The sequence below is a fragment of the Eubalaena glacialis genome, chromosome 2 (assembly GCF_028564815.1).
Source record: "Eubalaena glacialis isolate mEubGla1 chromosome 2, mEubGla1.1.hap2.+ XY, whole genome shotgun sequence".
Taxonomy (NCBI): Eukaryota; Metazoa; Chordata; class Mammalia; order Artiodactyla; family Balaenidae; genus Eubalaena; species Eubalaena glacialis.
This window is the reverse complement of record NC_083717.1, coordinates 77,911,928-77,928,160: the sequence shown is the minus strand read 5'-3', so window position 1 is coordinate 77,928,160 and position 16,233 is coordinate 77,911,928. Positions and strand designations below refer to the sequence as shown.

The 16,233-nt window shown below is 39.3% G+C and overlaps 1 protein-coding gene and 1 long non-coding RNA gene across 11 annotated transcripts in view; one reads left to right on the top strand and one right to left on the bottom strand.

Moving 5' to 3' along the window:
* Positions 1–16,233, bottom strand: part of LOC133084135 (uncharacterized) — a 67,842-nt gene that overhangs the window by 23,515 nt on the left and 28,094 nt on the right. The gene's annotated exons all lie outside the window — the stretch shown is intronic.
* The window catches only part of MYZAP (myocardial zonula adherens protein), a 134,321-nt gene that overhangs the window by 107,454 nt on the left and 10,634 nt on the right, over positions 1–16,233 (top strand). For all 9 annotated transcript variants that reach the window (XM_061180278.1, XM_061180273.1, XM_061180270.1 and 6 more), the window contains one exon: positions 8,851–8,951. In XM_061180278.1, the coding sequence (XP_061036261.1) occupies positions 8,851–8,951 (101 nt within the window). The remainder of the gene's footprint in view (positions 1–8,850; positions 8,952–16,233) is intronic.

Here is a 16,233-nt window from a genome sequence, read left to right as displayed (position 1 = left end):
GTGCCTTAGTTTGCTAAGGGAGTCCCCTCCACAGAGTTGTTATGACTAAATTAGTTAACACTAAGTGAATAGAAAAGTACATGGCTCACAGTAAATGCCATGTCTTTACTGTTTCTTCAATGGCTAGGTCCCAGGAACTCCTTTTATTGTTAATGATATATATTTCCTCTTTGTCCTTCTCGTCCTCCTTTTCCTCCTCCTCCTTCTTTTAAATAGAGAATGTAGATGATTTTGGTCCTTGAATTCATCATTTGTACTTACCAATGCTAAAACTCATTCTATTTTGCTACTCCCACCCCCATCAGATCCCTAGAAGTTTGCGCTCGCCTGGCCCCATCAGACTACGTTTTCATCAACTGATTAAAAAATCTGTCTGATGTGAAAATATGCCCATTCTATTTTTTTTCCAAATAACTTTTTATTCACTCATCTCTTGAAGAACTATCCCATCCCCTATTTCCAAGATAGAAAAGTTTATTAAAATAAAATTATGAGTGTCTATCTTCATAAGGTTGATCAGCTTTCTAAATCTGAACAGATGCCATTTCATTTTTCTCTGCTGAAAATCCTCAACTTACAGCTCAACTCAAAAGTCAGAGGAAAGGAGACAAACGTCTTGGTTTTGTCCATCCTGCATTTAACGTGTGTTGTGTGGCACATAAACCTCTCAATGTGTCTGCTGTGCATTCCTGGGTCAATTATGAATTTTCCTGTGCAATGCTAGGGCGGCAGCACCAGGCACCGTGTACGAGTTTTATTGGACAAGCATTCTTGTTTAGTGCATGTGTTACAGCTGCGGCTGCTCCCTCCCCTGGGCTCGAGGGAGCTGGGGGAGGAGGTGGCTGCCATTCATTTGTGACATAATTTCCCCAAAATGCCAAGAGGTGCCACACCAGGTCCTTCTTTCCGGGAAGGCGCACAGCCTCCCAAGCCCCTGGGTGGTCTGTATTTCACAGCTCAACACAAGGTGGTGGTATTTGAAAGGAAAAACCTGGAACCTGATTCTCGGTCCTGGAAGCAATCTCTTCCCCAGCACGGGCCAGGCGGCCAGCTGAGGCTGCTCTTTAGTCATAGTCGGCAAGACTCCGAGTGGAGTGTCCTTGCTTTCCTCTATCAAGACCTGTCCTCTTTTAAAGTATTTCTGTCGTCCCCCTCTAATTTCCTCCTACTGCCCATATTCAGGCTCTCATCATCTTTTTTTCTGTCTTGTCAACCTTGTATTAATTCATGTAAATAAAGCTGCATCTTTTTAAAGCGTACGGTGACAGATGTTAACTAGACATACTGTGGGGATCATTTTGCAGTGTGTACAAATACCAAGTCGTTATGTTGTACAGCTGAAACTAATATAATGTTATATGTCAATTAAACCTAAATTTAAAAAAAATATATAATTTAATGAATTTTGACAGTTGTATATACCTGTGAAACCACCACTGCAGTCAAGATATAGAACATTTCCATTATTCCCCAAAGACCTCTCTGTTTCCCTTTTGCAGTCCATCTCTCCATGCACCCCCAGGCAACCAGGGATCTTTTTTGGACTTGTTTGCATTTTGTATAAATGGAATCATATAGTTGTGTGTTCTTTTGTGTCTAGCTAGCTTCTTTCACTCAGCATAAGGATTTGAGATATATCCATGTTATATGCATTCTTTTGTGGCAGAATATTTCTTATTGTATTAAGATTCCACAGTTTATTTCTCCATTCTCCTGCTGATATACATTTGGGTTATTTCCAGTTTGGGGCTACTGTGAATAAAGCTGCTGTGAACATTACAAGTCATTATGTGGACATATGGTTTATTCCTGTTGGGTAAATTCCTAGTAATGGAATGGCTGGGATGTATGGTAGATATAGGTTTAACTGTTTAAGAAACTGTCAGTTTATCAAAGGAGTCGTATATTTTACCTTCCCACCAGCAGTTGGAATGTCCCAGTTTCTCCACATCCTCATCATCACTTAGTACTGTCAGTCTTTGTAATGTAGCCATTCTAGAGGGTGTGTGGTGGTATCTCATTGTGGTTTTTATTTGCATTTCCATGGTCACTAGCGATGCTAAGCATGTTTTAAATGCTTATTGGCCATTTGTATATATTCTTTTTTGAAGTGTCTGTTCAAATCTTTGGCCCATTGTTTTACTGAGTTTTTACTTTTCTTATTTATTTAGTTGCTAAGAGTTCTTTATGTATTCTGGATACCAGTTCTTTGTCAGATATATGTACTGTGAATATTTTCTCCCATTTCATGACCTGCTTTTTCATTTTCTTAATGATATCTTTTGGAGAAATTTTTGTTTTTGGTTTTTATTTTTGATAAAGTTCAATTTATCAGTTTTTTTTCTGTATGGTTTCTGCTTTTTGTGTCCTAAGAAATCTTTGGTCACAGAGATTTTCTGCTATGATTTCCTCTAAAAATTGTATAATTTTTGCTTTTCAATTTAGATCTAAGATCCATTTGGAGTTAATTTTTGTGTTTTGTGTGAAATAAGGATTGATATTCTTTTTTTCACCATAGCTATCCAACTGTTTCCTTTTAATGTCTCCTTAATTTCTGATATTGATCATTTGTCCCCTTTCCCCCTTCTTTGATCAGTCTAGCTAGAATGTTATCAATTTTGTTGTTTTAAAAAAAATTAAAATAGCTTTTGGCTTTGTCGATATTCTCTATTATCTGTTTTCTGTTTTATTGAGTTTTGCTCTGATATTTATATTCCCTGACTTCTAAGTATTTTGGTATTACTTTGCTCTTCTTTTTCTAGCTTCTTGAGGTAGACCTTAGGTCATTGATTTTAGACCTTTCTTTTTAAATATAAGCCTTTAAAGCTCTAACTGTCCCTCTGAGTTCTGCTTCAGCTGCAACCTACAAGTTTTGATATGCTGTATTCAGCATATCAAAATATTTTCTGATTTCCTTTGAGATTCTTCTTTGACTTATGGATTATTTAGAAGTGTGTTGTTTAACTTCCAAATATTTGAGGTGTTCTTAGGTATCTTATTGTTTTTGATTTCTAATTTGTCATGGTCCTAGAACATACTTTGTATGGTTTTCATTCTGTTAAATTTATTGAGACTTGTTTTATGGCTCAGCATATGGTTTCTCTTGGTTGAATATTGTAAAGAAAAAAAAGTCTTCTGCTCTTTTTGTGTTCTATAAATACCAATAAGATTTAGGTCGTTGATAATATTGTTTAAATTATTTATGATTTTACTGGTTTTTGTATAATTGTTCTATTGCTGAGAGAGGGGTGTTAAAATCCCTTGCTATGGCTTTAGACTGTCTCTTTCTTTAATTTTGTTATTTTTTTACTTCATATATTCTGAAGCTTTGTTATTAGGTACATAATTTTTGATTGTTGTGTTTTGGAGATGAATTGATCTCATTATTATGAAATGTTGGTCACTACCTTTGTTCATACTCTTTGTCTTGAAGTCTATTTCATCTGGTATTAGTATTACCCTTTCTGCCCTCTTATGTTTACTGTTTGTATGGTATATCTTTTTCCATCCACTTATTTTTAACTGATCTGTGTCTCTCTATTTAAGGTAAATATTCAATACATCTCCTATAGACAATATATAGTTAGGTCTTGGTTTTTTTATACATTCTGATATTGTCTTATATTGAAGTATACTGTCCATTGACATTTAATTATTATTGATATGGCTGGATTTATTTAGGTCTGCCAGTTTATTATTATTATTATTTTATTACTTTTTATTTTATTTCATTTTATTATTTTATTTTTGGCTGCATTGGGTCTTTGTTGCTGCGCACGGGGGGCTACTCTTCGTTGCGGTGCACGGGCTTCTCATTGCGATGGCTTCTCTTGTTGCGGAGCACGGGCTCTAGGTGCACGAGCTTCAGTAGTTGTGGCTTGCAGGCTCTAGAGTGCAGGCTCAGTAGTTGTGGCACACGGGCTTAGTTGCTCTGTGGCATGTGGGATCTTCCCGGACCAGGGCTCGAACCCGTGTCCCCTGCATTGGCAGGCGGATTCTTAACCACTGCCACAAGGGAAGTCCCTATTATTTGTTTTCTATTTAGTCCCTCTGGTTTGTTTTGTTTGTCTTGTTCCCCTCTCTTGCATTCTTTTGGATTATTCCAGTATTTTTTAGAATTCCATTTTAATTTATCTATTGGCATTTGCTGTGTCTTTAATATTTTAGTGGTTGCTCTAGGTATTACAATATACTTCATTAAGTGTTCACAGTCCACTTAGAGGTAATATTGTACCATTTCATGAAAAATGTAGAAGTCTTGGAATGATAAGCTCCATCTACCCCTTCCCCTGCTGTTAGAGTTATCTCATGTATTGTATCTTATATATACTATAAACCCACAGTACATTGTTATAGTTTTTAACAGTCATAGGTATTTTAGAGAAATTAAGAGAAAATAATCTTTTTTTTTAACAAATTTTTTTTAAAAATTTATTATTTATTTATTTATTTATTTATGGCTGTGTTGGGTCTTCGTTTCTGTGCGAGGGCTTTCTCTAGTTGCGGCAAGTGGGGGCCACTCTTCATCGCGGTGCGTGGGCCTCTCACTATCGCGGCCTCTCTTGTTGTGGAGCACAGGCTCCAGACGCGCAGGCTCAGTAGTTGTGGCTCACGGGCCTAGTTGCTCCGCGGCATGTGGGATCTTCCCAGACCAGGGCCCGAACCCGTGTCCCCTGCATTGGCAGGCAGATTCTCAACCACTGCGCCACCAGGGAAGCCCAAAATAATCATCTTTTATGTCTACTCATATAGTATTTATTTCTGACGTTCTTTACTCATTTCTGAAAATCTGAGTTTCTTTCTAGTATCATCTCTCTTCAGCCTGAAGAACTTTTATTTAGCATTTTGTATAGAGCAGGCCAGCTGGGGACAAATTCACTTAGTTTTTCTTATTTGAAAGTAAGGCCTCTAGTTCACCTTCATTACTGAAATATATAGAGTTCTAGGTTGACAGTTTCTTTCTTTTAGTACTCACTCCCTTCTGGCGTTCGTAGTTTTTGATGAGCAACTTTTGGTAATTCAAATTATTGTTCCCCTATATGTAACAGGATGGCTTTCAAGGTTTTTCTTTGTGTTTTTCAGTAGTTTGACTCTGATTTGCCAAGGTATGCTTCTCTTTGAATTTATTCTGTCTGGGTTTGCTGATTCTTGAATTTGTATACTTATGTCTTTCACCAAATATGAGAAAATTTCAGCCATTATTTCTTTTCTCCTCCCGCCCCCACCAAGAACCTGGAGATGTAAGTGCTTTTCTTTCTTTCTTTTTTTCCTAGCCATTATTTCTTTGAATATTTTTTCTCAAGTTTCTCCCTCCTTTCCTTCTGTGATTCCAGCATCTCTATGTTAGGCTTTTAGAAATTGTCCCCCAGTTCCATGAAGTTCCATTTATTATTTTCAACATTTTCTTTATCTTATTTTGATGGATTTCTATTAATGTGTCTCTGTGTCCTCAAGTTTACCACTGACTCCTTCCTTTGTCATATCCATTCTTTTCTTAAGTCAATCTAGTGATTTTTAAATTTCAGGCATTGTATTTTTCTGTTCTAAAGTTACCATTTGTTTTCTATTTATATTTTCTATTTCTTTCTGGTTTTTTTTTTTTTTTTACTCCTTCATCAGTGATGTAAAGGAAAATAGGCTTGTAATTGTTTTAAAAGGTAAAGAATCTGGTTAGACTCAATTGCACCCTGCCATAATGTAGTGGGTGATGGCTTAGATCTCAGTTCAGTTCTTTAAGCCTTGGCTGCAGACTTCTTTTACTTTGCCCCACACATACGTGGTTTAGGGGTCTGCCAGAGACTTGAACTGAGTTTATATACAGAATTCAGAATTTCAGTCTTCTCTGACCCTTCCTTTTTGGTTTCCCCCTTACTCTTGGAATTAACCCCCTGGTTATTCTTCTATCCCGTAGACTCCTACTGGTTTTCTTCTACCAGAAAGATGATTTTTCTATTGAATTTTTACTGTGTCTGTGTCTGTGCTGCCAGCACCATGACTGTACTGCTCTTGGGCAAAGCTGCAAACAAAAACAAATGAATCACAGAGAACCCATTCAGTGCTTGTCATTTGCTCCAAGTTTTACCTCCCCTCTAAAACTTGCCCATCCTTGTTGAGTCTTTAAAGACCTCAGCAGTTATCTTTTGTCCAAGGTTGATAGCTGTTCTTTGAAGGAGGATCTATTCGTTAAGCACTTACTCCTATATACTAGAAGTGCAGCTCTCACTCTACCTGGAAAATTGCAATGACCTCCTTGATTGATCTTCCTTGCCTATAGTTTTATTTCCTTCCAATATAATTTCCACTTGCAGCCCAAGTGTTTGAAATAAAATCTTGACCTTGGTCTTATAGGATTGGGTGTAGAGTCTTGGTAATGGCATACACAGTCCTTTATAACCAACTCCTGCCCTCCTGTATACTGCAGTCAGGTGCCTGTTCTCAATCTGGTATGTTTCCATAATTCTGGATTACTTATCCCTTTTGTTTCCCTGACTCTCTTCCCCTTGCATAATTCCAGGAAATCTTCACAGACAATTCAGTCCTTTTCCCCATTTTGAGTTAGGCATCCCCTCTGAATCACCCCATAATATTCTCTAGGTCCCTCTGGCATGGGACTTGTGACTTTGTTCTGTGATTTTCTGCTTAGGTGTCTGTACCTGCAAAAGACTGAGCTCCTCAAAGGTTGCAAATCATGACCTATTTCTTTAACTGCCAACATCCTCCCCCTACCTGATTTTACATACTACCTGATACATACTCAGGGTTTTTTTGGGTTTTTTTTTAACTGATAGTATTATATTTTTAAGAGTATAAGTTTTTGTATCAGTGCTTCAGTGGATAGCTGATGCGTACACATAGAGTTCCTCTGGAATAGAACAAAGGAATTGGGGCTACCAGTCCACTATTCACTGTGTACCAGTTGGGGCACGCTTGCTAACCTTGTCTTTTATGCCCCCTAAGTATAGGAACTCAGCCCAGCATTTTAAGAAATCCTCATGATTAAAGTCTACATTAAGAAAGGATAAAACAGTAGGATTGCTGAAGCTTGTTAATGGGCAGGCCTCTTCTGCCTTTCTCTTTCCATATGAATGGAAGAGTTCAGAATATTTTCGGTGAAGCTGTATGTGTCTGTGTGTGTGTGTGTGTGTAAATGGTGATGAACCCCTGGCAGTTAGCCAGCACCATTCTCCCATACTGAGCACCAGGTGATAGATGCAGAGCCCATAGATCTGTCATGGCTTGTCAGCTGCTAGGGAACCTGGAATGCATTCTCTTCCTTTATGCTGTTTCCCATTTATCGGAAGGGATTCCTAGACCTTTACATCCTGCAGAACATGAGTTTGTACCAGAGCTGCTGCTTTGCACCTTGGTATCAGACATTCAGAGCAGGAGCTCTTTCAAAACAAATGAGCTTCTGTTTCCAAAGAACTTTTCAACTTTCATGTGTTGTCTAGTGTCTCAGAATACAGTGCCTTAGCTGCAGCTCCAACTTAAAAAGACAAATGCTTAATTTGTTTCTAGTTATGCAAATAAAATGCTCATTTTAAAAGCATATATACATTTATTCAATAAATATTTATCTTGTATCTCCTACATACCACGCATGCTCTGATAATACAGCCAGAAAGACAGTTAACGGTCACTGCCTCATGAAAATTTAGTCTAGTATTACAGAAAATATATAGAATGACTTCTTAAAAAAAAATCCAAAAATCTCTGAATTTTTTAAAATGTGTGTTTTTGGCCTTTGGATTTTAAGCACCAGCACTTCATCTATTTTTTTTTAATTTAATTAATTAATTTATTTTTGGTTGCATTGGGTCTTTGTTGCTGCATGCGGGCTTTTCTCTAGTTGCGGCGCGCGGGGGCTACTCTCTGTTGTGGTGTGCGGGCTTCTCATTGCGGTGGCTTCTCTTGTTGTGGAGCATGGGCTCTAGGCGTGTGGGCTTCAGTAGTTGTGGCATGCGGGCTCTAGAGCACAGGCTCAGTAGTTGTGGTGCACGGGCTTAGTTGCTCCGTGGCATGTGGGACCTTCCCAGACCAGGGCTCGAACCCATGTCGTCTGCATTGGCAGGCAGATTCTTAACCACTGTGCCACGAGGGAAGTCCAACACTTCATCTATTTTCATTTCAAAACCCTCAACACCCTTGCTCCCTTGTCCTTCATTTCCCCATGGGGCAAATTTCCAATTCTAATCATCAACCTATGTAATGTTTGGCTCTGGCCTGAAAAGAAACTATTTAGAATGCTAATTTTAATCCCAAGGAACTTGTTCTACTTTATATGTTTGAGATTCTGAATTTTCCACACCTATGAAATACTAATTATTAAGTTACAGAGGTATTTCCCACTAAATTAATAGACTTACTCATTTTATAGTTTAATGAGGGAGTAGTAAAACATGAGCTGTACCTTATTTATAATAGCAAAAAAAGTGATAAATATCTAAATGCCATCAATAAGAAACTAGTTAAATAATGTAGATCCATACAATGGAATGCTATGAACCCATTAAAATAATTTGTTGACATAAAAAGAAAACTAATAAACATGGAAAGAGTCACAACAAATTGTTGAGTGGGGAAAAGCAGCAAATAATGGTATAGAGTAGGATATTTTGTTTGTTTCCATTTAGGTAAAATTGGATACATATGTATGTCTATGCACTCTATCTGTAAGGATTCAATCAATGTATTTCTTCAATTCCTACTGTGTAAGAGGCACTTAATAAATACACTGTGATAGATGTCTGTGTCTAGGGGGAAATCCGGATAATACATATAAATTGTATCATACGTATTTGTGGGGGAACGTAATTGCTTTACTAAAAGTACTTTTTTCCTCATCTCTAGAATAACGAACTACAAAGCAGGTTGGACTATTTAATAGAAACCCAGCAGAAGACTGAAGTGGAAACCAGAGAGGTTGGAGTGGGCTGTGATCTTCTACCCAGGTATTTAAGCATTTCCTGGTTTTCCAACTCAAATTCCCCTTTGACTTAAGAAAATACTTTCCTGGGCTGTTATTCCCAGAATTGCATTCTTTCTCTCAAAAGTACTTCTGCAAAGAGAAGTCGTGGCTGCTGAGGGGTCTGACTGGCTTCTGCGGAGTGGGGAGATTGTGCAGGGCACATGGGGTGGAGAAGGAGAGACCTGGGGAAGCCACTTCAGAGAGAGATGGGCCCTATCAGCGAATGCATGCATTTGGTCCTTCATTTATTCATTCATTTGTTCATTCAACAAATATCTGTTGAGTACCTTCCCTGTGCCAGACAGTGATGATAGAGAGAGGAATGAGATTGGGTTCCTGCCCCAGAGTGCAGTCTGCAAGGGAAGTCAGACATGCAGGCAGACATTTTCAATGGTGGGCTTTAGTAACAGAGGAGGGAGACTCTAAACCTTGAACAAAATCTGTCTGTTCCCCAGTACTGTAACAGAGTGTTGTCAAGCATTGGACCAGATTCAGAAATACATGATCCGCTTCAGTCATGAGCAGATAAACAGTAACTATAACCTGGTTTGTTCAGTTGCATTTCTGAGCTAGAGGACTGAGCCATGTGTTATTAAGCTGCTCACAAGCCCAGTACCTGGCTCTCTCCATAGTCAGATCAGCGAGATCCAGTAACCAACCCACTGTCTCTAGGTGTTCAAAACTGTGCTTGGCCCAAAGAGGACAGAAAACAAGTTTATAACAAGGACACTGATGGTACATAGCTTGTGACTGAGGTAACCAAAGTCACAAAGTGCCTCATACACTGTGCGTAGGAAGGTGTATTTTTATGTGACTAGGGGCATTTGTGTGTGTGTCATGTTAGACATTAGTAGGTCAGAAAAATGTAGGCTCCGGGCCTTGAATGGTTACATGGGTGGGAAACAGGGATGAGCTGATCGCCAGACTGGGCTGTAGAAGACCTGGTTCTCATCCTTGAGGTTAGTAGTTGCAGGATGTGTTCAGGCTGGCCTCTCTTTGCTGAGGCCTCGGTTTCCCAATCTGTTAAGTCAGTTGACTAGGTGACTTCTCAGCTCTAACCAGCTCTAACATTGAGGAACAATGTCTCATCTCCTTCCCTATTTTATTCATTACTGATGTCTTTTTTGTTCACTAAAATGAGCCACTGGCGATTCTCAAAGTATTTACCAAAAGCAGGATTAAGCTTTTTTTTTTTGACATTATTCTCATTTATGTTGCTTGCTTTTTGGTAAAAACAAGGCAATTTTATCATTCTGATGTCATTAACAGAAAATGTTTATTTAAAAAAAGAAGGAAAAAGAATGTATAAATAGACTCCAGGTCTCATCGATGCAGGGGACAAAGTACTTGATAAAAATAGGACCCAAAAGAATGATTGATCATGTCCAGGCGCAACTTTTAAAATATAAATAGTTTGGCTATTTTCCTCCTTTTTTATTCTTCAAGAACCAAGTGGTTTAGTTCCCTCTAATTGCCCACATAATAAATCTTATTTGGTTAAGACGGGTACAAAACTATGTCTGAAACCAATAAATTGTTTGTTTTCTAATTCCCACATTTTGGCTTAAAGCAAGGTTTTCAATTTGTATGCCGAGGGATAGCCTGAAGCAAACTTTTACAGCTAAGTTATGAAACCACACAGTGGTTTTCATAATGGAAGTGCTGACAGACCCTTAACTTATGGCCACGCTGAACTTGGAAGCCACTTTAGTATCTAAAAGCAGCTTTTCCATAAATGTAACATTTGGTTTCCCCCAGGATCCATCTTAGCACTTTAACTACCTGGGTCAATCAGCAGAGGAAATGAAAACTACGTATCCACATTTCCGAAAAGGCAGAGTAATATTTCATTCGTTTCCTCACGAATATTTATGAAGTGCCTACTATGTGACAGACGCCGTGCACGTCTGGGTGGCGAGGAGCACAGCATCTTGAGACGTGATTCAGGGCAGTGGTTTTCCACCTGTGCTTTTTGGAACTGCGTGCTCTGTGCTAGGGCTCCGGGAGGGGCCTCCAGGGGTGAGGAGGTGAGCAAGGAGCTGGCCTGTGGGGACCGTCCCCCCTCAAAAAAAACAACCTGACAAACTCAGCTTTTAGTGTGTTTTTTATGTTAGATTCCAAGTAAGATTTTGCTTGAATAAAAGAGCTCTGTGGTCAAAATCAAATTGGAACCCCCGATCTAGTTTAATCTCCCTGTTTTATAGACACCAAAATCGAGGCCCAGAGAGATAAAGGGATTCACTAGAAGCCACACAGCCAGGATTTGAACCATACCTTTGCAGTCCTGGTATGGTACACATCTGTAGTTTTAAAATACGCAATAGAGAGCTGCTAAATTGTGTCACATCTGTTCTAATACAATTCCTGGTTCTCACTTGGACTTCAAACTTGCATCTAACTAATAAAAAGATTCCATGGTGTTTTCCAGAATATTTTAAAAACAGTCTCCAGAAAAGTAATGAATTAAGCCTTAGTTATGCAGATGAGTTTTGTTCTTACTCCCTGTTCTCCTGCAGAGAACTTGGCAGTGCAGTCCAGTTCGGAAGGCTCAGGCTGTGGGTTCCCTGCCCGGTCAGCTGCTGGGCAAGTTACTCAGTCTCTCTTAAACTTCTGTGATTTCATCCTTAAAATGGGAATGAAGATGACAATATCAAATCTTATAGGGTTGTGAAGAGGATTAAATGAAAACATGTATATAAAGCATTTAGCAAGGTAACTGGACTGAAGTTAGGAACTTAATAAATAATAGCTAGTATCCCTATTATCCAAATCAAAACTCTGATTTTACATGTAAGACACTGGATCAAGTATTTTTTAAAAATTTTATTGGAGTATAGTTGATTTACAATGTTGTGTTAATTTCAGGTGTACAGCAAAGTGATTCAGTTATATATATATACATATATTCATTCTTTTTCAGATTCTCTTCTCATATAGATTATCACAGAATATTGAGTAGAGTACCCTGGGCTATACAGTAGGTCCTTGTTGGTTATCTGTCTTACATATAGTAGTGTGTGTATGTTAATCCCAAGCTCCTGATTTACCCCTTCTGCCCACATTTCCCTTTTGGTAACCATAAGTTTTCAATATCTGTAAGTCTGTTTCTGTTTTGTAAATAAGTTCATCTGTATCATTTTTAAAAATTAGATTCCACGAGTGATATCTTTCTCTGTCTGACTTCACTTAGTATGAAAATCTCTAGGTCCATCCATGTTGCTGCAAATGGCATAGTTTCATTCTTTTTTATGGCTGAGTAATATTCCATTGTATATATGTACCACACCTTCTTTATCCATTCCTCTGTTGATGGACATTTAGGTTGCTTCCATGTCTTAGCTGTTGTAAATAGTGCTGCAGTGAACATTGGGGTGCATGTATCTTTTTGAATTATGGTTTTCTCCAGATATATGCCCAGGAGTGGGATTGCTGGGTCATATGGTAGTCCTATTTTTAGTTTTTTAAGGAACGTCCATACTGTTTTCCATAGTGGTTGTACCAATTTACATTCCCACCAACACAATGTAGGAGGATTTCCTTTCCTCCACACTCTCTTCAGCATTTATTGTTCGTACACTTTGATGATGGCCATTCTGACTGGTGTGAAATATGTCACTGTAGTTTTGATTTGCATTTCTCTGACAATTAGTGATCACATGAGTGATCTTTTCATGTGCTTTTTGGCCATCTGTATGTCTCCTTTGGAGAAATGTCTATTTAGGTCTTCTGCTCGTTTTTTGATTGGGTTGTTTTTTTGGACATAGAGTTGCATGAGCTGTTTGTATATTTTGGAGATTAATCCCTTGTCGGTTGCTTTGTTTGCAAACATTTTCTCCCATTCTGTGGGTTGTCTTTTCATTTTGTTCATGGTTTCCTTTGCTGTGCAGAAGCTTTTAAGTTTAATTTGGTCTCATTTGTTTATTTTTTTAAATTTTCATTACTCTAGGAGGTAGATCCAAAAAGATATTGCTGTGATTTATGATTTATGTCAGAGTGTTCTGCCTGTGTTTTCCTCTAAGAGTTTTATAGTGTCCAGCCTTACATTTAGGTCTTTGATCCATTTTGGGTTTATTTTTGTGTATGGTGTTAGAAAATGTTCTAATTTCATTCTTTTACATGTAGCTGTCCAGTTTTCCCAGCACCACTTACTGAAGAGAGTGTCTTTTTCTCCACTATATATTCTTGCTTCCTTTTCATAGGTTAGTTGACCACAGGTGTGTGGGTTTATTTCCAGGCTTTCTGTCCTGTTCCAGACACTGTATCAAATATAAGTAAATTTGAGTGTGCTATGACATTTATTAACTTATTTATTTTGGCAGCTGTTAAGTGATTTTATTAAATGGATTGATAGCTTAATCAAGTGGATAGTGCTTCAGTATGTATCGAGCTCTTCAATTAAACTATTAGTGGTCTGGAACCCTCTGGACACTGTGTAAAACTCTGGAAGCCCCAGTGATTGATGAGGTCTCTGTCAGCTGTAACATCAGAGGCGTCCCAGCGTGTTCCAGGCACTGGGCACAAAGCCCAGTACTGCTGTAAAGCAGTATGGCACCTACGACCCATTTCTCCATATACCTGCAAGTCTTACATGCTATGCTACTGCTAATAGCATCTGACTTACAATTAGAGCTGCTCTATTTTTATGTGCTCCTGAAAAAATTTGAGATCAGCCTTTTCTTATAGAGCCATTAAGCCCCTTGTATTACCCTGTCCCCACCCCTGACCACTTCCCCTGTCCCTGCCAGCACTGTGCACTCCTGGGGACAAGAACCCTAGGCTCCCATCCCCTACTCTAGCATTTTCCTGATGCTCAGTAAACATTCACTGGCAGAATGAATGAAAGTTCCACACCAAGTGAGAAAGGACTTGAAAGAGGCAATTCTTGCTTACGTTTTGCTTCTTAGTGTTTATTCTCTCTCTCTCCTCACTAGAATGTAAGCTCCATGAGGGCAGGGATTTACATCCATGTCACTAACTGCAGTCTTCCTGGGACTGACTTAGAGCAGGGCCTCACACCAGGCAGGCCCTCAATCAATATTTGTTGAATGGAGCCATCTCTCTGTAGCATTTGATGGTTCTTCCTAAGCAGAAGAATATCTGCTTCCTGTGGGACTCTCCTCTCCTGGTTCTTTCCCTACTTCCCTGGCCTATCCTCCATCTTCTTGGATAGCTCCTCTTTCTGCTCCCAGATCCCCACCATGGGTGCTCCTAAGGGTTCCATCTTGGCAACACTCGTTCCTGCAAAGATGGCATCCAGTCTCATGGAGTTACCTCTTTCTTCCCTGTGGCTGCGCTGTCAGGTAGTTCAGACCTCTCTCTTGCATACAAGTCCTCATTCCTGGTCGCCTGCTGGGCCCCACTTGATCTTCATACCCACCCTATCCATAGCTGAATACATCGTTTTTTCCCATCAAAGTCAGATCCTCTAGTTGTGGTTAAGAGCGGTGGCTTGGAAATTAGACCTGGGTCTGGGTCCTGGATCTGCCTCTTGCTATGTCTATAGCTTTGGACAAATCTCTAACCCCTTTGAATCTATTTCCTTACCAAGAATGGGAAGATAGATAGATTTTGATAGTAATTCCTCCTGAAACTTGCTGAGATGATTAAGATACAGGCATAAAGTGCCCAGTGTAGTGACCACGTTTGCATATTTCTGTTGATGCCGCCACTGCTCCTGTTGCCTAAGCTCAGTATTCTGCAGTCACCTTTGAGCCGTGAGTTGCTTTGTCCTGGAATCACTCACTCGTACGGGTCTGGCTTTTTCCTTCGTGACTTGCTTCACACCTCTCTACTCCCACTGCACCAGCCTCCTGGAGACCAGTGTTCCAAGCTACTCAGTCCCATCCCTGCCTCCAGTTTCTTCTCAAATTCTCCCCCTCCTTCATCTCATCTTTGTGTTGCACAGATTTCTGGAAAGCAAGGAGAGAGGGAAGAGGTGCGAAGGCACTCACCATGATTTCAGGGGCTTGTAAACACCTATTTAAAAGAGAAACTCAAGAGTTTGATTTGAAAAGTTCGATATATACTAATCAAAGCCATTGAGAGCAATTTTAGGTCAGCTAGCCTTCATTCAAAGAAGAAAAGTGGAAAACAAAATATTGAACACCAAAAAAAAAGAGACTTCTTTCTCTTGCCCCTTAGTGAAACTCAGTTTCCAGCGAACTCATAAATTATGTCTTAATAGGTACAATTTAATGAAAAATATTCCTTGTTGTCATAAGTGCCCAGTGCATAATAAGTGTTTTAAAATGCCTACGTTTTCATATTTCTGTTGTAGAAACCAAAACACAAAGTAGCTTTTTGTCAAAGCTTTATTTGCTGCCTCTGCTATCGTTTCCCCCAAGGGAACTGCCCCTTTATGGATTAATAAAAGGTTAACAATAGCCTTAATGTGTTAAAGAAAATGGCTGAATTTTCATTCTGGAGTTGAAATTGTGTTCTTGAAAACCTGTTGTTTCCTAGTGATCAACTAAATAAAATACCTCACTTCTTTTTGAAAGAGTGGGATATGAAAGCCTGTTTTTGAAACCAGAGGGTTCACCTTTATAAATATTTCTGAATTTTATGGGCTTTTAGGATATTGTCACCAGAGACTATTTCTGTTCTGTGGAATTTTCACAGGAGTTGGCACAAATTGCCATCTGGCTCCTGCCCCTGGCATCCACTAAATTACCTGGTCAGGTCACTGGGGAACCCCTGAATTGCCAGATCTTGCGGATTCCTCTCTGTGCCAGGTGAAGGTGACAATCTGACCACTCCTTGAAATCCGTCGTCCTCTGGTTCCCTGTGTCATCCATCTGTGTAGTGATAGTTCTGTGCCTGGCCTGAGTGAGCTGCTGAGGTCATGAAGATAAGCAAGATATGGTTTTCATGCTTCATGAAATTATAACTAGCAGAGGATGTATATAGACCAGTGGGTGCAATGAGATGCTTCCAGTAGTGTGTTGCAAGCCTCTGTGACAGTCATTTTCAAGGGGAGGAGAGCATGGAATCTCTTGGGGAGAGACACGTGAAGTTTAACATTCCCCCCCAAGCTTCTAATACACCCTATTAAGAAGTTGTCTCCCAACCATAGTTGAAAATCACTGCAGGGTAATCGGAGATATTACCGATGGGAAAGTTTAGCAAAAGTGAACCTTATGTAAGCAGAAAATTGAGCAGCGCTGCTCAAGGAAACTGAGAGCACACAGAGAAAGGAATGATAGTTTCTATCACTGCTGCGGGGAATTGGGGAGACTGTCACAGAGCAGGCGATGTTTGGTTTG